We start from the raw sequence: 25,572 nt of genomic DNA, 5'->3' as shown, positions 1-25,572 counted from the left end.
AACTGGACTTGCTAATTAATTTCTAACTACTGAAGATTATTAACCACGACTTCCTGTGAAGCTCTTGCCCAGTTGGAAGACTCTGCCTCAGCTCTCTATCAGTTATGCAGTGATGGCAAAGCTATCAGAAGTTTCTTGTCAGAAAGCCAAATGGTAGCAATTTGTGGGCTACAAATGCCAACCGCTGAACTTCCTTGCGAACAAAAAAAGTGTGAGAAAAATCGTTCCAAATATTTCACGTGGCTGCTTCCAGAAACAAAGTTCTGTAGCACAGCTATAGAGCGAAGTTAACCAACAGCAGGAACTTCCAAACTGTTAATACGATTAGAATTAAGTGAACTATGCAACCTTATCACAGGAATCCACATTAATGTCATTATATTTCCTAACTAAAAGCACCTGAAAATGCATTTCATGGTAAAAAGATACAAGATTAGTAAGCAGGAAGCAAAATCCTGTATCTTCAGCTGCTTTTGGAATATATAGAAAATGGTGCAAATACTAAGGCAAAGTTCAATTTTATTTCTGAAATAGGGCTCAAACGAAATATTACTGGAGGTATGCAACTAGGACTGAATATTAAATACTGACTCAGAACTAATGCAGTGGCCAGTATCTCTTGCATCTCTCTCTGTTGCTATTTTATCACAGTTGCTGGTTACCTTTTTTCTTGCCTTTCCTCTGAGGAGCGTGAGGCAATTTCCAGTCCTCCTCTTCCATTTTATTCTCACAACCCAAGTCAGCAGGGCTGCCATATTTTGAACTATGGATTGCTATGATGCCTCTACCCATGAAAAAGAGGGAGAGTCTGGAAAAAGAGGACACATGGCAACCCTAGGAAGACAGTGACTGGACAAGGTGGAACTTCATGGCTGAGTGGGAATTTGAACCTTCCTATCCCAAGACCTAATATGGCACTCTAATTTTATTTGAACTACAGCAAGCCAAACATCCAGCCATATGAAAGCAAAATTCAAATTATGCAGTTACAGATAGGTAGCCGTGTTGGTCTGCCACAGTCAATCAAAATAAAAAAATTCCTTCCAGTAGCACCTTAAAGACCAACTAAGTTAGTTCTTGGTATGAGCTTTCGAGTGCATGCACACTTCTTCAGAAGTATGGTATCTGAAGAAGTGTGCATGCACACAAAAGCTCATACCAAGAACTAACTTAGTTGGTCTTTAAGGTGCTACTGGAAGGAATCAAATTATGCAGTAACACTTAGGATAGAAAGCCTGATAAATAACAAACAGTGTCAGTAACTAAGACTGGGGTATTTTGTTAAGCAGCATCTGTCTAGAAAGCCCTCATCATCATTTCTGGAAGCCAAGTTACAGAGCTCAGATGGAATGCACACATGCTCACTCACTTTCACGAATACTGGCTGCGTACACACTATTTCTGTAAAGCACATTCAAACTACAATCTGGGTTGCTAGGAACGGCAACTGTGTCAAGGCTAAACTACAGAGCCCAGGATTCTCTGAGGGAGAGAATGTGCTTCGAATGTGCTTTAATAGGTACAATATGTACAAGGTCATTTTCTTAGCCAGTGCATATGCCTGTAACCCTTTTATCAAATTTTGGCCTCTCCAAAAGACAGCAGTATGCTGCTCACAGGCTTACCCTTACAATACGGAAGTACTGAGTATCGAGTAGCCTTCATGCAAGTCCTTAAAAGGTTCTTTTGTGCTGCTAGTGTTCTGGAAATCACAGGTTCTTTTAAAATATGAGACAAATTTCTTGTTTCTAACTCTGAAGGTGGCAGAAAAGATGGTGCATTCAATGGTTCCAAAGTATTCTTCAGAGCAAAGTAAGTAATATGCAAGTAAATTCTGCTCGTGGTGATCTATGCTTGTTGTGGTGAACAAGCACTCTAAATCATTCAGCGATGCAAGATCAAAATGAGGGTTTTCACTTAGTGAGAATTATTCAGATGGTCTCTTTAACGCAAGTAGTAGAGCTGAAAATAATGCCAAAATATTTCACATCTGGTAACCAATGCACACCCCTGGTTTCAGATAATACATGGGTAAAGGTAAAGGGACCCCTGACCATTAGGTCCAGTCGTGACCGACTCTGAGGTTGCGGCGCTCATCTCGCTTTATTGGCCGAGGGAGCCGGCGTACAGATTCCAGGTCACGTGGCCAGCATGACTAAGCCGCTTCTGGCAAACCAGAGCAGCACACGAAAACACCGTTTACCTTCCTGCCAGAGCAGTAGTTATTTATCTACTTGCACTTTGAGGTGCTTTCGAACTGCTAGGTTGGCAGGAGCAGGGACCGAGCGACGGGAGCTCACCCCGTTGCGGGGATTTGACCCGCCAACCTTCTGATCGGCAAGCCCTAGGCTCTGTGGTTTAACCCACAGCGCCACCTGCGTCCTACATGAATCTAAAAAGCCCGGGTCACAGATTTTCACAGCCCTCTAGTGGCTATGGGGGCTCATTTACCAGAAGTAATATATTTAGTGGGGACGCAGGTAGCGCTGTGGTCTAAACCACTGAGCCCCTTGGGCTTGCCGGTCGGAAGGTTGATGGTTCGAATCCCCACGACGCAGTGAGCTCCCGTTGCTCGGTCCCAGCTCCTGCCAACCTAGTAATTTGAAAGCACACCAAAAAAAGTGTGAGTATATAAAGAGGTACCGCTCTGGCAGGAAGGTAAATGCCATTTCCTTGCGCTGTTCTGGTTTCAGTGTTCCGTTGCGCCAGAAGCAGCTTAGTCATGCTGGCCACATGACCTGAAAAAACTCTGCAGACAAACGCTGGTTCTCTCGGCCTGTAAAGCGAGATGAGCGCCACAACTCCAGTGTCGTCTGTGACTGGACTTAACTGTCAGGAGTCCTTTACCTTTTTAAAATGTATTTAGTATTAACTCTAGAAGTGTATACTTGATTCTGACTGAACTGGGGAATGGCTGGGGAAGCCCAGCCAGATGGGCAGGGTATAAATAATAAAATTATTATTATTACTATTAAACTAAGCCTCCTAGACCATAGCTGCTAGAGGCCAGGAAAATTTGTGTCCTGGGCTTTTTAGACCCCTCTACCCATGTACTATCTGAAACCAACATTGGCTACCAGATGTGATTTCCGCCCCAGCTCTCCTACTCTACTAAAGAGGCAAAAAATACAGCTGATCACTAATAATAATAATAATAATAATAATAATAATGGGCGGCTTCCATAGAAACCAAAAATACACTAAAATATCACACATTAAAAACTTCCCTGAACAGGGCTGCCTTAAGATGTCTTCTGAATGTCAGGTAGTTGTTTATCTCTTTGACATCTGGTGGGAAGGCATTTCACAGGGCGGGCACCACTACCGAGAAGGCACTCTGCCTGGTTCCCTGTAGCTTTGCTTCTCGCAATCAGGGAACCGCCAGAAGGCCCTTGGCGCTGGACCTCAGCGTCCAGGCAGAACGATGGGAGTGGAGATGCTCCTTCAGGTATACAGGACCGAGGACGTTTAGGGCTTTAAAAGTCAGCACCAACACTTTGAATTGTGCTTGGAAACGTACTGGGAGGGATAGGGAATTCATGCTTAGACAGAAGGCATATTAGTATTGAGCTATGCCCAGCTGATAGTTCAAATCTTCTTATCTCTTATCCTTATTAATAAGGAATTTGAGAGTAAAATTTTAAGGAGTCTAACTCCTATACATATATGCACAGCCAGCAAACTACAGTTTGTTTTCTGGTAATAAATCACAATGTAAAGCGATGATTTGTTATTGAGTTACAAATTGACACTTGTTTTATCTATAGCTTCACGATAACTCAGAAGGAAACAACTTTCCTTAACCATGGTTTGTTTGGTGACCTAATACTCACCAAGCTACACAGGCACAAGCAGCTAAAAAAACCAAAACTGTTCACCAGACTGTGTGTCCCCCCAAAGAAGTCCTCACTCTTAAATCTGCCTGACAACAAGCTCTCTCTTCTCCATTCTCCTAATTCCTCCATGACAAGTTGCCCCTCACAAGTTAGACCCAGTTGCTCTGCAAGGAGAGGGGGAAATTTTTAATGATCATTTATGTCAACTGACTAATTAACACACACCTGGCTATCCTGACTGCTAAACCTACTTACAACAAAAATAATTAACTCTTCACAGGAACAAAACACCAATCTTTCAATACAATACAAAAATATACCAGCAGAAAACCTGTAAAAGTCAATCTCATTCCATTAGAGCAGTAGAATAGAGCTAAGGAATTTGATTATTAAGAGTACATTTGGTGTTTCTGTGATGCGGGTGGGGTGGGGGGAAATTAGCTTGACTCAGGGCATAACAGGAATGGCTGAAAACTTATGAGAAGATTTCCCTGGCCTGTTTGCACAGCCAGGAGCTAGTAACAAGGCGAGGCAATGCCAGTACAGGATGTCAGGCAGGCAGTAAAGAGTAGGCAGGAGTAACTAAGCTTTGGAGAAGCAAACTATGGTTTGTTTGCTCGTCTAGGAGACAGCAAACTACAGCTTAAGAGTTATGTACAAACACAGCCAATGTTTTAAACTGCTTTACAATAACAACAACATATGATAGCTGAACTTAGGTCCAGTTTCAAATCTCAGCTTATCCATGGACTTCTTGAGCAGCTCTGAACATGTCCCTAACTCTGAGTCCGCAGCATAAGATTTCATCATTTAGTTGCCTATTTCTCAGTACTAGGTGTATATGCAAAATAAGTATTTTAAACTACTACTACTAAGAAAATCAGCACCTGTCACTTGGTGGCAGAAAACATGTTTACACAATCAAGGGCCACAGAGAAATCGACCAGGATTTTGCCTGATTGCATTTACTGCATGTTAACGGCATGGCCCATCCACTTTAAATGTACTCCTGAACTTCATTTACCATACTGCTTTTAACTCCACTGGAGACAAAAAAATATATATTGCACTTCACTTTCCAATGTCCAACCAACACCGCCCTGACTATAGCCTGATGATGATTTGTATAAGTATACAGAAGGGAAAGTAGCTCATATGATGTCTCAACACTGTTATATCAGTAACTTGGCCAACCGACTCATGAATATTTGGGATCATAATAGAGAACTATATGCATTGGGAAACTTACTTTTTACTGCACTCTATCCTTGCAAGAAATCAGCACCGATAAGAAATGAAAACTAAAAACCAATGCAACATAAGCCTGTTGCAAATAAGAATTTATACTTACTGGTGGGAAGTCAAAATCTATCTGGCTTGCTAAGTTTAATATATAGTCAATTCGAAACTGATTCTCTGGATTGGCTAGTTCAACTGGAGGTGCCAGGTTTCCCATTGCTGTCACTATTGTCTGTAGAAAAAGAGATAAAATGTTATCAGAAAGTGACGGGTTAAAATTTTAGTTCGAAGCAACCAGGAAAGGCTTGTAGACTTACCTCTATAGCTTCTTTAATATTGTTTTTAATATCCTGAATTTTCATTTTTTTCTCCCTGTAACCAAGAAAATAACAAATTAAATTTCTAGATCATGGAGAGATAGCTTTGAAGAGGAAAACAAAAGTCAAAGAACTTCTATCAAGAAAAATAATCTTCAATAAATCATCTAGCCAGCCAGCTGCTAGACACCAAATCTAAGTTTGGCGGGGAGCGGGATATAAAAGAGTTGAGGAATGGATTCTGATTTCAAACGCATGTTTCTTGTAATATATCTGAAACAACCTAACAAAGTTGCATTGTCTTAAGATTAAGGAAATCACTTACACTGCTTTGGGTATCAGAAACTCCAGGGATAAGTTCCTAAACAGGGACTCCACAGTTGTTCAACTGACAAAAATACACACATTGGCCTAGTTCACATGTAAGCCAAACTATGACAGAGTGTGAATGAGTAAATGTGCTGGTGGTTATTTAGAAAATTGCAGCTGCTTCACTTTGCCCCTGATGCTGCTGCTGAGCTGCCAGGAGCTTAAGACAAAATTTGGTGTGTGCCAACCTGAGCTCATGGTCTGTCTCACCCCAAGTCAATGAAGGGCATTTGTTCTTGACATATTGCTCCTAGTATGTTTGGGGGAGACAAAACATGAACCTGGGTTTGCACATAATGCTAAGCCAAACCATGGTTTAGCTCAGGGTGGTCCAACACGCAGCCCATGAACTGCAAGTTCCAAAGGAAAGTCGCTCCTGGCAACGGCCATTCTCTTCCATTTTTATCTTCATGTTCTTTCTACAAATCCAACTGAAAGGGGCAACACTGGCTACGTGGGGCTGGTCCCACAGAGGAAATCCTGTCTCTCAACTGGTTTGTGCCGGGGTGACAACCAACGGATCCGAATAGTGGGCAGCCCCTTTATGGGTGGAGGCAAGCAGAGATTGGCTAAGGCCAGGGCAATGGGGATGGGAGGAATTTTCCATAAGCATCCCAGTTATGTGGCACAAGCCATCCTAGCATTGGGTTTCCATACAACGCCCCTCCGAGTAAGAGAAAAAATTCTCTCAATCTTGTAGGAGAGTTTGGGACAGAGAAAATTATCACTGGCTCCCACACAGACAGATGAAAAGTTTCTTCATGTAGTCAGGCAGGCTCTTTGAGATCATTTCTGGTAGTACCAATGCAAAATTATTGCATACAGTAAGAAGCTACACATAATTATTGCCAGCAATAAAATATCGGGAGCAAATAAAAATGCGCTCTGCTCTAAACATTTCCGCTACGGTAGCTTGCTGGAGTAGAAAAGGTGTGCACAAATACTTCTCTTCAACTATTCACATTCCAAAAAGTGAAACCAAAAGGTTATTCTGCAACTAGATTTTCTGAGTCTATAGAAGTTAAGTATCTGAGTATGGGATGAAGGCATCTTAAACCTAGTGCAAATTCATGGAAATGCACACAAATGGATACTAAAGATGTCTAGAGCATGATATGGCACATCACATTTGCTTTGAATTATTAAGAATGAACATGTATTATAGAACTCTTGGGTGTTTCCTAGTACAACATTCTTTTAGATCCTGTGATCAATCCAGACTGTGGTATTCTTAAAAAAAGAAAAGCCAGTGTATTGCTTTGCCCATAGCCCTCACAATACTAAACCAGAATGGAGAGCCCATCAGCCCCAACCAGAATAGCCTTTGATAGGTGATGATGGGAGCTGTAATCTAGCCACACGTTCCCCATTCCTGAATTAAATGTTACTGACTTGTATTTATTTTATAATTAGAATCAGTTCCTTTCACGATTCAATTTTTTTTTAAAAAAAATATATGGTCAAAATACTAACCCACTTAACTTCAGAAGCCAGGTTATTGCACTGTAGAAGAGTTTAATGGCAACGTACAATGGCAGGGAGGATACTTGCATGAGAGAATACGGGTGTCCAAAAGTACTGAAAGGTGTTCCTATTTCTACCTTACCTTTAATCAAACTAGTGTACAGACTGCAGAAAACAGTTTAAAAAACACAAGTGCAAGACCGATAAATTTTACTTACATTCACACTAATGAGTGTGTGCAATCACTTTCTGGAGGAAAGAAAAACCCATCTGCAGCTTCCATTCTCTCAAAAGTGGAAAAGGCTAAGAACTAAATAACTTGCACTGACACACAAATGCTATAAGATCTGGTGAAATCCTAAATACCTAAGCCTAGTACATTCTGTTCCCAGAGTAGCCATTCAGATGCCTCTGGGAAGTCCACCAGCAGGACATGAGTGCAACATGAGTTCCCCAGCTACTGAAAAGGCATATTCTTTTGCAAAATGAATCTGTATAGTATGTACCTAGGCCAAAAACTTGCTGCCTAACTCTTAAGCCTCCAGCTGCTGCCTTATTATGGAAGAGCTGCAAATATTGTTATTGAGGCGGAGGAAGAACCAGACCTACAGAGATGTCAATCATCACAACTAGGGTGAAGGAAGCAGAAGGCAACATGGCACAAAGATAGCCATTATACGGTGAAAGGAGCTGAACTCACAAGTAGATTAGATGAAATATGCATATATCTGGTTACCCTTGTCACCTTGAAAACACTAAAATTCTGGACCAACATTGCATTCTGGAGACACCATGTCATTATGAAAGAGGAAATACTTGCTGTCATCCCCCAAAGCTAATAAGTGTTCTACACAGTATACATTATTTAGGTGGTTGGGAATTCCCGTAAAAAGTAGGGATTATATGGAGTCTTTAGGCCTAGACTGCTTCCTTCCAAGGCACCCCTCTATCAGGAGCTCCTTATTGTTTTACTTTGGGTTCAGCATTTAGCTTAATGGTAATTGAACTCTTTAGTTTAGAAACATATTTTGTCCTGATTATTAAGCACCCTCTTTTCTGCTGATCTAGGGACGCAGGTGGCGCTGTGGGTTAAACCACAGAGCCTAGGACTTGCCGATCAGAAGGTCGGCGGTTCGAATCCCCGTGACGGGGTGAGCTTAAACGTAACACAGTGGTGCCTCGCAAGACGAAGTTAATCCGTTCCGCGAGTCTCTTCGTCTTGCGGTTTTTTCGTCTTGTGAAGCATGGCTATTATTAGAGGCTATTAACGGCTTAGCGGCTATTAACGGCTTAGCGGCTTTAAGAAAAAGGAAACAAACTCGCAAGAACTCGCAAGATGTTTCATCTTGCGAAGCAAGCCCATAGGGAAATTCGTCTTGCGGAACGACTCAAAAAACAGAAAACTCTTTCGTCTTGCGCGTTTTTCGTCTTGCAAGGTACCACTGCACTTTGAGAAGCATACATTCTCCTTAGCATGGCTAGAAAGAAAAGTCAATACAACATTCCACACCAGCCAAAAGGTGTTATGTGCAGTACCAGTCAAAATTAAAAAGGTTTTCCGGCTGCTCTTTCTTAGTTTGCCGAATTTATGAAACTATTCTCCACTTTCTTAACCCATTTGAAAGAAAGTAATTTTAACTGTGCTCTCCCAACTATCATTTACTTCTTTGGATTTAGCACATCAAATCATACCTAAAGACTTTGTCCCTCATATGAGGCTAAGACTTGGTCTGAGCCTACAACAGTCTAGTAATGGAATAAATTGCCTTGCAGTGCAAGTTTTAAAGGACTTTGTTGGACAACTAAAAAGTCTATTGCAATGAAGACACCAGTAGTTTTTCTAGTCGGTAATGCTATCATATGGATGTGAAGCTTGCCCAATACACAGTGCAAAGATGCATGCTCAAAAACAGCTGTGTGCTTTTTGAACCCCAATTATTATTAACAATGAGTGCATAATACTTTTTGTAAGATGGGCAGCATTAACATGAACATTTGGTTTAAAAATATATATATGCAGAGATGATTTGGCCAAAAGGACTATTCAGGAACTGTGGATTCCTATTTTGTGGTTCCATTGCATAACACTAGGTGCAAATCTATCCAACAACTCACTACATACACCCTTGCTATGATGAGTAGTATCAACTCTCAAAAGCAGGAATGCCTGGTGTGGCACTCCAACTCCAGCCAGCATTGTCATTATTATTGCTCAAGAAGTAACTTAGTTGAATCTCAACCACTATTCTTAAAATTATTACTGTTCAAAAACATTGCCAGATTATGCTTCCATCCTTCTAAATTAGGAAGGGACCATTAAGATCAAATGTTTTAAAATATAAAGTTTGTTCTTTTTAAGTCACCAACATCTCTCAGCATTCCCCCAATGTACTGTTTTACACAAAGCATTTAAGGGTGCATACAGACACACAAGGCTTGCAGTTTGCCCCAATTTGAGCAGAAATATAAAACTTGCTATCTGTTCTACTGGTTTTAAGGGGGAAAGAGGGCATGCACAGTGCTGCTTAGCTGAGCTTTGTGATAATCCAAACCCAACCCTTCCTGCAAAGCAATTTTTCAACTTTTAAAATTTATTTTGCTGGTGTTTTTTTTTAAATGCTGAACATTTGATCAGAGAAATATGCAAGGTACTTTAAAAGTAACAACAGACAGCCCAACGTATTGTTTGGGAGGGGGGGTCAGAAAGCTCATCTAAAAGCAGAAAACCTGGCACTGTCCATGGACACAGCTGTATATATCCTAGAAGCTGCTTGATTTTAATACTAGGCAAAATGGCAAGAAATGAACTATAAGAGTCACATTTATCCAGTGGTTTATATTCTTATCTCAGACATTTCCATACACTTTTAAGTAGCACTCAATCTTTCTTTAATTCAAGTTCTGAGGTGCAGCCACATAAACTTATTTTAAACGCTTTCCAAAGAATGCTTTGACCTAACTGAGCCCTAGAATAAACTTCAATCCCACTGGGACCATGCAAGTTGTTACAATTGTGATCAGACTCTTGTTTTGACTGTTTTAGAAGGACTAAAAAGAAGCCTTCGTCAGTTTGTCAGGAAGGTCACCGAAGTTTCTTTGAGACACCAGAGAAAAACAAGTTACAATTCCAAAAAGCTTCAAGAAAGAAGTTGCATTTAAGCTGTGTCAAAGATCACAGCATTAAAACTTCCTTGATATCCAAGAGTCGAAATCAAGATAAATGCATGTTTGCTTTAAGAGCTTTTTATCGTGAAAATTCTTAAAAACCTGCTGCGTCTGATAAAACTATTCCCAAGAGGCAAGCTGAAATCAAATCCCATTAGCTGTCATACTGGAAGTGAAATGTCCCGCACCTCAACAATGATCCATTTAAAACAGGGAGGAGAAACGTTTTCAGTCCAATGGCTGCATTCCCTTCTGAGAGCCACATGCCCGTGGTAGGTGAGGCCAAAGACAAATGTGGGCAGAGCAACAAATCTAAGTTTTACTTTTGTATAAGCTTTTGGACTGCAAGAAGATCAAACCTACCCATTCTTCAGGAAATCAGCCCTGAGTGCTCACTGGAAGGACAGATCCTGAAGCTGAGGCTCCAATACTTTGGCCACCTCATGAGAAGAGAAGACTCCCTGGAAAAGACCCTGATGTTGGGAAAGATAGAAGGCACAAGGAGAAGGGGACGACAGAGGCCGAGATGGTTGGACAGTGTTCTCAAGGCTACCAGCATGAGTTTGACCAAACTGCGGGAGGCAGTGGAAGACAGAAGTGCCTGGCGTGCTCTGGTCCATGGGGTCACGAAGTCGGACACGACTAAACGACTAAACAACAAGAAAGCTAATTTCTACACACACCATTCTATTCTTCATGCAGTCAAGCAAAAGGCATCATTTGAGCTCAAGGATGTGCTCCAGCCTAGTAAAAAGACTTTAGGGTGTGTCTAGGAGAATCTCGAAGGGACGCGGGTGGCGCTGTGGGCTAAAGCCTCAGCGCCTAGGGCTTGCCGATCGAAAGGTCGGCGGTTCGAATCCCCGCGGCGGGGTGCGCTCCCGCTGCTCGGTCCCAGCGCCTGCCCACCTAGCAGTTCGAAAGCACCCCCGGGGGCAAGTAGATAAATAGGTACCGCTTATCAGCGGGAAGGTAAACGGCGTTCCGTGTGCGGCTCTGGCTCGCCAGAGCAGCGTTGTCACGCTGGCCACGTGACCCGGAAGTGTCTTCGGACAGCGCTGGCCCCCGGCCAATAGATGTGAGATGGGCGCACAAACCCCAGAGTCTGTCAAGACTGGCCCGTTCGGGCAGGGGTACCTTTACCTTTACTTTAGGAGAATCTCAAGAGTCTCAAGCCTTGGAAGCATTGAAAGGCTATATTCAGCTCCCAAGTCTGAAGTTCCCTACCCCTGAGAAGTTATGGTGTTCAGCAACACATACACACAGAAACATGCAGCACGCTCATTTCTTTTTTACCCTGTTGAGAGCCCCAAAATAGAGTTCATCTGTGGACATCGATTTAGAACACGAAATGCAGTAATTTGTAGACAACAATTTGAGTGTGTCAAATTCTTATTTCACCCTTTTAACATCTTGGTCGGGACATAAAACTATGCCTCTCCCAGCCCCTTACCTTAACTACAGTTCATGCTGAACAAGGTTCCCATTTTAACTAAGGTTTGAAACCAAGGTTTTAAAGACTTGCGCCTGGAGCAAAACAACAGGTTTAGCATACGTCATGGCTTAAGGGATATAAAATCCATTAATGTGTCCTCCACTACTCTGGTCCTATTGCAGAGATCCTCTTGCATTAGAACAATGATCCTATCAATCAGGTATGAATCAATCAGGTATGAGTTTATGTTAATCTTTTCAATGAGGGGCAGAAAGAGTTGAATATGTGTCACCGTCACTTAAAATAAATGCAAACGAGGTTGAAAAATGTACAAGTTATGACGGATAAAAATCACTGAAGTTACAGAACCTACACCTCTCGCTCCCAGTCATCCTGCCCTTAGAATATGGTCCCTTTCCAAATCCCACCTCAAACAAACCTGTCATGGATTCAGGTAGGCAGCAATCTTGGTCTGACTGAGTAGAAATAAAAAAATTAAAAAATTGAGACCAACTAAGTTTGTTCTTAGTGTGCTTAGTTGGTCTCTACGGTGCTGGACAATTTTAAAATTTATTTATTTATTTAAACCTGTCATATAATCTTAACTCTCATTTTTTCAAGTACGATTTACGGGGGAGAAAGAAGTGGGCATACAAGCCTACTTTGCTTTAAAACAACCCAACAAAATGGTTTGCAAAATGTATTACATTCTTAAATACAAAGAGCTAGGTGCCACCTTGTCTTCACTCTGGTAAATAGCAGGTGAGCGAGAGACGGACCCAGTTCCCACGTAATACTAAGTATCATGTACAATAGCTTCAAACTACATGAACAAGCCATAGTGAACCTCAGGTATATGTACTCAACACTACCCTCAAGTTTTGTGCACCAGGAAATGAGAAGCATCTGCTTTCAGTTTTAACTACCCACAATTCCTAATGATGTCTGAACTTGCGGAACTGTGGTTAGTTTTTAAATATAGTCTGAGAACAAGCCAGGATCCGAAACTGAGTAACTACCCCAGTGTTTCCCAACCTTTTTTGGGCAAAGGCACACTTGTTTCATGAAAAAAATCTCGAGGCACACCACCATTACAGCCCCGTGACGTCAGCGCGCAGCGTCACGCCGGGAGGGACATGAATTGCTAGCAAATTACATAATCACCTCCTTGAGGGCTGGCTCATCTTCTCCGAAGGCAGAACCCCATTAATTAACAGCACAGACTCACACCATAGCCAAGACGAGGGGGGAAAACCTCAGTCATGCACAGTCATGCACATGTGGGGGCTAAATGAGGTCGAAGACCGGGCAGAGAGCAGGGTTCAAATCACCCCACCTGGCCAGGACAATCCCTGGGTGCTCCCTTGGGCCACTCGCCTGACCCACCTCGCAGGGCTGTTGTTGCGGGGATAACACGGGGAGAACCACGCACGCCCCCAGGAGCTCCTTGGAGGAGAAAGCGGGCGATGAATGCAATGCACAAAATATATGAGAGGCGACCAGGTTTTGCAGGTGAGGGGCCCCCGCCAGCCTCCGCTTCCAACACCCGGCGCAACGACGCCGAAGTTTCCCCCCGGGCTCGGCTCGGGGAGCAGCGCTGCTCCCCCCCGGCTCCCCTTCGCCCTCCCGGCTCTCTCTGCCGCCCACTGGGGACCCCCCTCACCTGCCAAGTCCGGAGCGCCGGTGGAAGTTGCATGCATGCATGCAGGGTGCCGCGTTGCCATTGCATTGCACTGCACTCCATGCAACGCCTGCACGCATGCATTGCCTTGCACGCACGCCAAGGGGTCTCCCCGCGGTCCGATGCGTCCCCTCCGGCGCGGATGCAGCATTGCAAAAATAAACCCCCCCGATGCAGCCCTACCTGGGGGGCAGCCTCCGCTCCGCCTCCGCGGGGATCCCCGGGCTCCATCCTGCCGCCCGATCTCCGCGGGGGCGCAGGCAGGCTGCGCGGGGTCTGCGCGGAAGAGCCCCTGCCCACCCTGCCGCCGCCGCTGCGCTCATTCCATGGCCGGGAGAAGAGCGCTTCAAACAAAACCCCCGGCCCGCCAGGCCACGCTGGGAAACGTAGTTCGCGCACCCCGCACGGGCGCGGAGCCCAAGGGCAAGGGGACTACGGATCCCAGCAGCCCCCGCGCCGGGGACGGAGGGGGAGAGGCTGGGTGCAGGGATGGAGGGACGGGTGGGCGAGTGAGTGAGTGAGTGAGTGAGTGGCAGCCGCCAAGCCTTGGCCGAGAGCCAGGAAGGGCCTCCCCGGAGGAGGAGGGAGGCGCAGAGCGGGAGGGAGGGAGGGAACCCCAGGGGTCATCTAGTGACGGCGCCCCAATCGAAAATTTGACTTTAAAAAAAAAAATCTTTCAAATTTTTTAATTTTTCCCGCGGCACACCAGGCAACATCTCGCGGCACACTAGTGTGCCGCGGAACAGTGGTTGGGAAACACTGAACTACCCAACAAAATATTTCCAAAGAATCTAGCTTTTCAAACTCGATCTTAGTCAAGAAGTCTGTATATGTTCTAATTTTGAAATTGTTCAAAAAACAAATATGGAAAATTCACTACTATGTTAATGATTGTAACCTCATTTTACTAGTAAAGGGCACATATCAAATCTGCATGTTTTGTTTTTTAAAAAGAATTTTATTTAACCTCTGCAGTAAATTATTGCCTATCCTAATATAGCCTCTCAGGGAGTCAGATCGGAATAGCATCCATTGGTGGGTAGTGTAGGGATTATGTCAATACAATTTTAAGGCAGAAATGCACCCTATTAATGTGTTTATTTCTTTAAATTTAATATTTCTACAAACATAAATATCCTACTGAAGTGCCTAACACGAACAAAAACGGAAAACAAATCATAACGTTCTTAAGGTTCTACAGACCACCCAACCCGCAATGTTGTCAAAGACAGTTTGAGGTTTGTTTGCTAAGTGTGAATACTCTTCTGTCTGTTCCGCACTGTGCCACCTTATCCTACTGTGGAAACAGACACCTAAATGGCCAGGCATAACCTTTTACAAACAGACCACAACCCCGAAAGCGCAAGTGCCTTTTAAGCGTTACCCTACTAATTTCAATTAAGGAAAAACCCTCCGTTATAAATTCCAGATGCGTAAAAGTAGGAATGAAGAAGGATTTCAGAACAGGTGTTGTGTGCGTGTCTGTGTTCGAAAATTCCCTAGCCAATGCAAAACAAACCCATCAACCTCCCCATTTCATCTCAGCTGATAAATGTCATTTCATCTGCCCCATTTCTCACTCCCTCCTATTTCCATACTTAATTTGTGAAAGGCTGGCTGGAATCAGGGGTGGGTACTAGGAGAAGACAGCAGCAAAGTCAAAGCCTGCAATTCCTGCAGACGTGAACTATGGATGCTGTGGAGTTAAAAAAATATATATCCTTACATTTATTGCCTAAGTTTATTCCTTTTTTACTCACTGACCAACAGGAATTAAACAAGAAAAAAACCCACAGCAAAATCAAAATAACACCACAAAACTACATTTCCCAAAGTTAAGCTGAGGGTGACTTCATTTAAGTCAGGAGTCAGCAAACGTTTTCAGCAGGGGGCCGGTCCACTGTCCCTCAGACCTTGTTGGGGGCCAGACTATTTTTTTTTTTGGGGGGGAGAACAAATTCCTATGCCCCACAAATAACCCAGAGATGCATTTTAAATAAAAAGACATATTCCACTCATGTAAAAACACGCTGATTCCTGGCCCGTCCGTGGGCCGGATTTAGAAGGCGATTGGGCCAGATCCGGCCCCCGGGCCTTCGTTTGCCTACCCATGATCTAAGTCATTTCTCACGTTGCATGAAAAAATTATGGCTACACCTGTGAGCCTACACTGCTGACACTGGGAAGAGTAGTTCTTTATGCCACCGGACTCCTTCCTTGTGAACAATGGAGGGTTTAAGCATGCTCAGAAAGCTTGACTGGAGGAAGCTGAGAACTTGACTCTCAGAGGCAACTTCCCCCTCCCCAATGTAATTTATTAATGTTGAGGAAAATGGGTGTATGGTAGAGGCTAGAAATGTTACAGGAACTTTTCTGAACTGTGTTGGGGTTTTTTTTTTAGTTTTGGGGAATTCTCAGGAAAAGCCCCGCCCCCCCTACATTAGACAGCTTTTGCCCATCTTGACTTAAAAGCCCTCTGTGATCAAAACTCCTTGGCCTCAGACCTTTCTGCAGGAAATTGCTTCCTATTATGAATTGCTTTCCTTTGTATATGGACTCCTCTTTTTAGTGAAACACAAAATTACTGCAATTCTATTTGTTCATATGAACTACTGACATAATATTTTTCTGTTTCGCAGGCAAAACTTGCAGACAAAATCCAGGATGGTGATTCACGAATGCCAGTGTGATAAAACTGGGACATTCTGATCTAAAATCCCAAAATAATCTCAACTTTGTGGTCATTAGTGATAACATACATATTATGTACTTAAGCAACTGGTTCTATGGAGGCTATGATTTTGTATTACTTCATATTTTGTACTTTGTTTGGTCAACTGAAATAACCCTATGAAAAACTTTAGATAGAGGTAATGGCCTCTGATTATTCAAAATGCAGCCTCCCCTTAAAGTTCTCACCTGGTATTTATTTACATTTAATTCCTTTTTTTTTAAAGAAAGTTACCTGACCAATTAATATTCACTACCAATTAATGTAGGATTTTTAACTGAGAAAAAAAGCCAATTCGAGTCACTTTATAAATGACTGATCAGACATGAACAAATCCCATTTCATATGCAAGCTTGCATCCATCTGCTATATAAATACAGGATCCTGATTAGTTTCAGCAAAAGCAATGGTCATTTAATAAAATGTGCATCAATCCTAGCAAACCAGGGCCACGCTAAATTGTACAGAGATGTGACTCAGCATTCTGTAACCCTTATTCTCTTTACACATTTGGAAACCATTTAGTTCCTGAATATTCAATTCCCTGTGGACATTTACTTGAAATGTCAGTGTAGTAGTGACATTTCAGTAGTGACCACAATAGATACCTAACTTATATCCACCTCACTGCACATCACCTAGCTGTCACCATTTTTCAACAGCCTTGGGGAATATTTGGCATAAAGGCTGCTAACATGAAGAGTTAATTTAAGAAAAATTTCAAGCAGAACACTACAGAGCAATCTCATAACTATTAAAAGTTACTAAAACACGTATAGCTTACATGGGTTCAAGATAATATGCAGAAATAAGTCTTTAAGGCAGAAAATTAAATCTCATGCATTGCAAAAACAGCCAGTATTGCATTGGTCCCACCAAACAAAACACACTCAATGTTCCATTAAGCATCCATTATTGCGGTCTGAAAAGCTAGTAAAATCCTCTTTCTGCCCTGTCTCTACCCATCACTCATTGGGTTCCGCTCCAGTCCTGGCACAACTCCTAATCTAAATTCCACAGTGGCCCAGCTCAGATCTACCATCATCCCCACTCCCTAGCCAAGGGTGCTAATGTTTCAAGAATCAAAATTGGCAACTTTAAAATAACCTTGGTTTCATATATAGTCAAATCTCATATCTAAATTTGTGACATTATCAGTATTTTGCATAAACATGAAGTTCCTCATCAACTTTGCTAGCTGAACTGTCAACTGATGCAAAAGATTACTTAAAATCACACACACAAACACGGTACAATACAACGTAAGAAAATGAAATTATAGCCTGTGCATGCGTTACATTTTGTTTCTGTACCAGTAAGTGTGTTGTCCATTTACTTCTAGGGAGCTGAAAACCCACATTTAAAACAGTGACTTGAATAAATTCACTGGAAGAAAACAGTTCAAACCGTGCTACTTAAATGTAAGTGGAGTTCTGAAACAGATGTGGCAAAGACAATACCCTCCAGACTCCAACTCCCATCAGCTCTAGCCAGCATGACCAATGGTGGCCAGGGATGATGGCCAGGGATCCTTTCACATTTTTGATATGGCTTTATACCGATAAGGCAAGAGACGCGGGTGGTGCTGTGGTCTAAACCACAGAGCCTCTGGGGCTTGCTTTACCTATACAGTGGTACCTCGGGTTACATATGCTTCAGGTTACATACGCTTCAGGTTACAGACTCCGCTAACCCAGAAATAGTGCCTCGGGTTAAGAACTTTGCTTCAGGATGAGAACAGAAATCGTGCTCCGGCAGCGCAGCAGGAGGCCCCATTAGCTAAAGTGGTGCTTCAGGTTAAGAACAGTTTCAGGTTAAGAATGGACCTCCGGAATGAATTAAGTACTTAACCCGAGGTACCACTGTATACCAATAAAACACACACTACTCATTTGTTACACATTCATGCCCTATCAACTTCAACCTTGTGACTGATGACGTTGACGATTTAAAAAAAGGTATGTCATATTTATAATTTCAGATGGACTAATTGATGGAGTAACCCAGATGAAACTACTAATGTAAGCTGTTCTACTTTGACTGCTGCAGAAGGCTGAGGTCAGTATAAAACTGTTTCCACTTAATTTTCCAGTTAAGATATGATGGTTATGGTGTGACGTACACACAACTTGCTGGAGGCATTCTGCTGGCAAGATCGCACCTCTTGGGAAATGTTCAAGGTAACTATTTGACTTAACTGCATATTTATTACTGAATGCCCACTATTAAAACAGTGCGGAAAAGGCAGCAGGGTAATTTTTCACCTCAGGCCACCCAACTTAATACGTAGCTGGTCATTAATATAAAATAAAATAATTACTGGAAAGCATTGTATTACCCTGTGCTTGAGTACCTTACTGCATTTTTAAAAGATACAAGTCTAGGTTTTTGTGACAGAAAACTCATCTTGGGATCAACAGAAATTATGAGAATAATAAATATTTACACATAGGCCAAGGAGTATAGACAAGCTGAAATTTATATCTTACTTTTAAAACGTCTGGTTATTTAAGACAATGGCCCACAATCCAGAGCGGCGTATGCATAGTGATTTTGTGTTGTTCCTGTTCAGCACACAGGACCCACGCCCCAAAAAGGTGTTTAGCTCCATAAAGCAGCTTTGAGGCAGAGGACTGATATAAAAAGCATTTCTTGAGTTATGTGCATTTCAGAAGTTTGCAATCTTGCCACATATTTGATCCCATTAAAAAGTTATCTAAACCATTTTTGCACTGCATCTGTCTCCTTCGGGCAAAACACAACAGATTTTTGTCCTAGAGACAATCTCTGGAGGATGCAGGTGGAGGAGAGGAAGGCGAAATTTCATTGAGGGACAGAAATTCATTTGCACAACACTGGATTCCACCCTAAATTTCCTCTTAAATGATATTAAGTAATTAAATATTACATAATCTGTATATGGACTGTATTAAGTAATCTGTGTAAAACCTGTAAATATCCATATTGGTCCTATAGGTAATATCTAAAGTGATTTAATGTTTCTACCAGATACATTAGTTAATACATTAGCCTACAATCAAAAGCATTTTATTTTCATCTAATGCTCTAGTCTCCTCAGTAATTGAACAATAACTCAATACTCCACCTATCATGGCATTTTTGTCTGTTTTGTGTGGGTGAGGCAGGCCCAAAGCAGAGTGTAGTAGAAAGAGCAACACTGGAAAGAATAAAAGATAGAAATATGCCTAGTGTGCAGATGCAGATATTCCCACTTCACCTATGCTTCACCTCACAAGGTGTCTTTTTTTATTGCTCTGTAAGCTACTCTTGGAGCTTTTTCCAATTTAAGAAAGGGATAAAAATTTCTTTAGACAAATAAATCAATAGGCTGAACATGAGAAAGACCCTATGCGGGAATACTTTAAACATATTCCCTCCATAGGAGGAGGAGGAACGAATGCTGAAGATATGCAGTGTGGCAAAGATAGGCAAGGCCCAATTGTAAAAAACGGCAGTGTAAGTAATTATTTGGTTTTTAAAATTAACAAGGTTTTGTAATCAGATTCGTACCACTGTTTATGCATATATTAAGCATGATCCCCTTTCTGCAGATTCAGATAAATGATATAAATCACCTTGATTAAAAATCAATCCACCATGAATAATCCACCATTTAACACTACCAGCAGGAATGAAGAGAAGGCATCAAGTGAAGATTTCTCAGGAAGGACTTCCAATTCTTAGGCATTTCCCACCAAGCGGGACATCTCTCTAGTTTGTGAAGTCAAGTATGGGCATATAAGAACCTGTACCTTGTGGGTAAGTTTTGCCTTTTCTTTTCTTTTCTTCTTTCTGTTTCGCCCTACAGCTGGGGCTGACACAACTAAAGCAGGGGTCTCAGTGAAGACCACAGCAAGCCGCTCTTTCAGATACTCCCATCAATATCTGCCATACATTGGGTTAACATTTTCATATGGCTATCTACTATAACCCTAAGGTCTTATTTGTAGCCAGTCACTGCCAGTTCAGACCCCATGAGTGCATGTGTGACATTAAGATTCCCTCCCCCTCAATGTGCATCAATCTCCACTTCCTTATACAGTGGACACTCGGGTTGCGGAACGTGATCCGTGCACGATGCACGTTCGCAACCCGCATCTGCGTAACCCAAAAAAACGCAACCTGAAGTGGCTGTAACCCGAGGTATGACTGTACTGAATTGCATTTGCAATTTTACTGCCCATTTACTCAGTCTGGAGAGATTCTTTTGGTGTGCTTCACAATCTCTTTTTGTTTCAATGTCCCTGAACAATTCAGGCCACCTCACTGCTTACCACCAACTCTAAATTGTTTATGAAGAAGTTTAAAAGCACAGGTTCCCATTCTGATCCTTTGGGTAGCACACCTTCTGCATCTCTCTTCCAAAGATCCTTACTCTCTGCTACTTAACTAATTCCTGATCCACAAGAGGACCTCTTATCTTATCCCTTGACTGTTAAAGACTACACAGGAGCCTTTGCTGAGGTACCTTGTTGAAAGTCCAAATACACTATGTCAACCAGATCACTTCTATCAACATGCTTGGCTAACATTCTCAAAGAACTCTTAATAGATATGTGAGATGGGACTTGCAAACTAGCAGAATCAACGCTGGTTCTACTTAAGCAAGGCTTATTATTCTATGTACTTGGCTACTTTATCTTTAATAATACTTTCCACCATTTTTCTTGGGACAGAGGTTAAGCTAGCTAACTGGCCTGTAATTTCCAGGATTCCCATCCCCCAGCTCTTTAAAAAATCGGGCTACACATTGGTTACTTCCCAATCCTCAGGTACAGAGGCTGATATTTGTTAGAAGATCAACAATGTTACATCGGAGTTCTTTGAGAATTTGTGGGTGGCTGCATATGCCCCTGGCAATTTGTCAGTTTTTATTTTGTCTATTAGGAACTTCATCTCTCATCATCACCACTATTTACCTATGAATCTCATCCTTGGAGGGGAATGCAGCCCTATAGGTGTTCCCTCCCCCCCGCCCGGCTTCGGAGCACCGGGAGAAGCGATCTCCCCGCAGCCCCTTGCTTCAAAAGAGAGCCAGTGTGGTGTAGTGGTTAAGAGCGGTAGTCACGTAATCTGGGGAACCGGGTTCGTGTCTCCACTCCTCCACATGCAGCTGCTGGGTGACCTTGGGCCAGTCACACTTCTGTGAAGTCTCTCAGCCCCACTCACCTCACAGAGTGTTTGTTGTGGGGGAGGGAGGGAAAGGAGAATGTTAGCCGCTTTGAGACTCCTGAAGGGGAGTGAAAGGCGGGATATCAAATCCAAACTCTTCAAACTCAAATCCAAACTCTTTTGAAGCAAGAGGCGGCGTGGAGAAGCAATCTCCCCGCAGCCCCTTGCTTCAAAAGAAGTCCGGGGACAGCGGGGAAGAAGCGATCTTCTCCCTGCAGCCCCAGGTCCAGGGACAGCGGGAAGCGCTCCCTGCTGTCCCCGGACCTCTTTTGAAGCAAGGGGCGGCGTGGAGAAGCGATCTCCCCGCAGCCCCTTGCTTCAAAAGAAGTCCGGGGACAGCGGGGGGAGAAGATCGCTTCTTCCCCGCTGTCCCCAGACCTCTTTTGAAGCAAGGGGCTGCGGGGAGATCGCTTCTCCACGCCGCCCCTTGCTTCAAAAGAGGTCCGGGGACAGCGGGAAGACCCGCTGTCCCCGGAGCTTGCGGGGCAAGCATCGTTTTGCGAAGCAAGCCCATAGGGAAATTCGTCTTGCGAGGTAACTCGAAAACGAAAAAACCTTTCGTTTTGCGAGTTTTTCGTCTCGCGAGGCGTTCGTCTTGCGGGGTACCACTGTATTGGGTTTCTTTTTGTTATCCCTCATCCAGTCCCATTAATGGCTCCTGGCATCTTTTTAGAATATCTGGAGCTATTTTGAGACGAAAACGACAAATGAAGCTGGAGTCAGATGGCACACTATTCCCAAATCTCTGAGCTGTATGAAATCATTGGGATTGCCAGTGTTGAACTCAATAGCTTTTAAGCTGATGTCAAAGCATCAAAGGCACATGGACACATAAAACGTAAGTTTTGCATGTAAGATGAATTAGAAATAAGGGGAGTCATTATTGGCCCAAAGAAAGAAATACACAAACCACATATCCATATTCCTATGCCTTCTGGCAAAGATGTACCCAAGTTAAGCATAAACAACTTTATAACACCCTTCACTGAAAAGGAAAAATGTCTCTTTCTTTAATCATCATGCAATTTTTTTGTCTTTGATGACGAAAAAATACAACATAAGCACCAGACATCAATATCAGCCATTATCATAAATCAATTCAGAATGGTGGACCTTAATGTTTCCACGCAGTAGTACCTCACGTGGAGTCTTAGGAAAGAGGAAGGCGTCTAGTATAAATGTATAAACAATATACTGTATTAATGCCAATTAGATACCTGGGTAGGTGGGGAACTGCTTGGCAACCACCTTTAACAACAACAACAACAAAAATTAACTTAGTGGGAAGACAGTAAGGACTTGATCCTACATATACAGAACAGCCCTTGGTTGGATATCTCTGGGGCTACTATTCCATCAGTTCAATGACACAGTGGGAAAAGCCACTTCCCTTGTTCTCACCTATTTTCTGCTTGAGGGGAGAAAAGAAGAGCTTTAGAAGCTACAGGGAAGTTCTCAACCATGTTCATGCAAGAACAGGCTATTCGCATAATAGAGTCCCTGGTGCCAAACCAGTTTACTTGTGGGATTGCCTTACCACATTTATGCCCGCTCAAGCACTTCAATCTGCAGAACTGGCACTATTTACAGGTGCCACATGATACTTGTTTCACAAGAAATATATTTTAGTGTGGCAGCACCTACACTTTGGAAAACCCTATTGATAGATGCCTTCACTGTACTCGTTTCATTGCCTGCTTAAAATATTTTTGTTTAGTTTAGGCAATCCTATCCAGGCATGTAGAAGTTATACGTGTTTTATTTCTTTTCAGCTACTGATGATTTTAATCATCATTTTAATGCTTTTCAATACCCGTTTCTAACTTTTATTATTGAGAATATATATCTTTTGTTTCATACTTTTGTAAACCGCTTAGAGGCATCTAAAACAAAAAACAATCAAGTGGAAAATACATTTAATTAAATAAATAAATGAATGGCATGTTTAGAGTTGTAATATCCAATGCCAGCACCTTAAATTGAGCTGGGAAACATTTGGTCAGCTAGTAAAGTATAGTAGATACAAAATTGGCAAAATGTAGTCTAGCACTGTGGAACCTCTGGCCCATGGGCCTAGATAGGCCTGGAAGGAGTCCTAATTTGTCACACAAGGCTGTTTTCCTCAAGCCATGCTCACATGCCACACAAATGATGTCATATACATGGTGTCGGGTGGGGGGGCAGGTAAATACAGTGGTACCTCGGAAGACAGAAGTGCCTGGCATGCTCTGGTCCATGGGGCCACGAAGAGTCGGACACGACTAAACAACAACACCTCGGACTAAGAACTTAAATCGTTCTGGAGGTCTGTTCTTAACCTGAAACTGTTCTTAACCTGAAGACCATTTCAGCTAATGGGGCCTCCCGCTGCCGCCGCACAATTTCTGTTCTCATCCGGAAGCAATGTTCTTAACCCGAGGTACTATTTCTGGGTTAGCGGAGTCTGCAAACTGAAGTGTCTGCAACCCGAGGTACCACTGTATGTGGCTGCAAAGGAACAATTGAGAGCCTTAAAATGAACTTCTGATTGTTCCTTGGCAAGCAGGGCATGTATCTGGCACCTTTAAATTTGGCAGCAAATGCAAGCCTCAATGGCACTGATTCCACTTGGGAGCTCTTAACGGAAGCTTTTGAATGGAACCAACATCTGCCAAAAGTGGGGCTTTAAGTCAATACTGATCAACGTGTACTTCAGGCCTAGCTTGGATCAGCTGGGATCTTCCCTTTGCAACACTGCTTGAACTCCAGCTGTGCTGCGAAGGGGAAATGGTTCACCCAACATCACGGTGATATAAGTGATTGACAAGTGGGCAGCCCCACCCACCTGTCAAAATGACCCATTGGGAATAGGGACCCAAGGGCCCAGTTTGTTGTATTGTAAATGTTCCCCACCCCTGTAGTCCATTCTTAACCTCTGCCAGCAATCCCACATTTGCATTTCGTATCAACTGAAATTTCCAAACTATCCAGATTTCAATGGGAGCCCCACACAGAAATTATGACAGTAGTGCAAACTGGAAGTAACCAGGGCATGAAAGTCTGTGGCAAGGTACAGCTTCCCTAAAAAAAAGCTTAGAAAGATTCCTGGTCACCACTGTCCCCTCTGTATTTAATAACCATAATAGATTTGCAGCACCAAACTGGGAACTTGTTTCTTCAAGAGAAATTATACACCGCTGAAAACAGGTTAGACACCTTGTTCCAAGTCATAAGAACCCCGTCAAGAATATTTCTGTCTCATCTAAGTATGTTTCAGTTTGTTCATCAGAAAATAGCATTTCAAGACTTTCACATACTTCCCCAGGATTTCCTGCTGGAAGAGAGAGATGTCTTCATACTGACTACATCCCAGTCCAAATTTAGATATGACCTCATATAGCAGTTTTATGTAAATGTTATAAAGCATGAATGACAAGATGGAACCTGTCACAGAGTAATCACCCAACACAAGCTTCTACAACCTGCTCTCAATACACATCCTAGTCTGGTGGGCTTCATGATTAACATGGTCAATGGTACTGAAAGCTGTTGAAGGATCAGCAAGGTCACATTCCCCTGTTCATCTCCTAGCACATGTCATCCATCAGGTGACCAGGGCAGCTTGGATCCACTTCAAGCAGGAAACATGCAATCAGTTATGGGGCAGTTATGGGATACTGTGAGAGATAAACTGGGAATAACAATATTGGGAGTAACACAAGGTCTTACAAGAAGTTATTCAAAGAATGGCATGATTGTGGAAAAGGAGAATGAAGAGGTATGATAGGTAAGATGTGTAAAGGGAATGAAGACTCTTAAAGGTGCATTTATTTTTGAAATTTAAAATTAATCTAAGGGGGCGGATCATTAACAGATCTGGTCAAAATGATGAGCAGAGAAAAAGGTGATGAATGTTGGTTCAAGGAGAATTACAGCAGAAAAAAGATTGTGGGACAGGCAAAGCACAGATCATTGGCTAAATACTTGTCGAATAGTAAGTATGAAAACTTGAACTGATACAAATTGAGGAGAGGTGATTGAATTACACTAATTAAAGGGGGATACTCTGAGGGGGTAGGAAGAAAATTAATGGGACATGGGAGAAGAGTAAGAATTTGGGTGCACTTATTTTTGTTTTCAATGGGGAAAATTTTTAACTATAAGAG

At 42.6% G+C, this 25,572-nt stretch overlaps 1 protein-coding gene across 6 annotated transcripts in view; it reads right to left on the bottom strand.

Annotated features, from left to right (window-relative positions):
• GNAS (GNAS complex locus) overlaps window positions 1–25,572 on the bottom strand; it is a 182,955-nt gene that overhangs the window by 64,100 nt on the left and 93,283 nt on the right. For all 6 annotated transcript variants that reach the window (XM_082226294.1, XM_082226295.1, XM_082226296.1 and 3 more), the window contains exons 3-4: window positions 5,393–5,447; window positions 5,188–5,307 (exon numbers count right to left, since the gene is read on the bottom strand). In XM_082226294.1, the coding sequence (XP_082082420.1) occupies window positions 5,188–5,307; window positions 5,393–5,447 (175 nt within the window). The remainder of the gene's footprint in view (window positions 1–5,187; window positions 5,308–5,392; window positions 5,448–25,572) is intronic.

This window comes from Podarcis vaucheri (assembly GCF_965113315.1).
Source record: "Podarcis vaucheri genome assembly, chromosome: 6".
Lineage (NCBI taxonomy): Eukaryota > Metazoa > Chordata > Lepidosauria > Squamata > Lacertidae > Podarcis > Podarcis vaucheri.
This window is presented reverse-complemented; position numbering and strand designations above follow the sequence as displayed.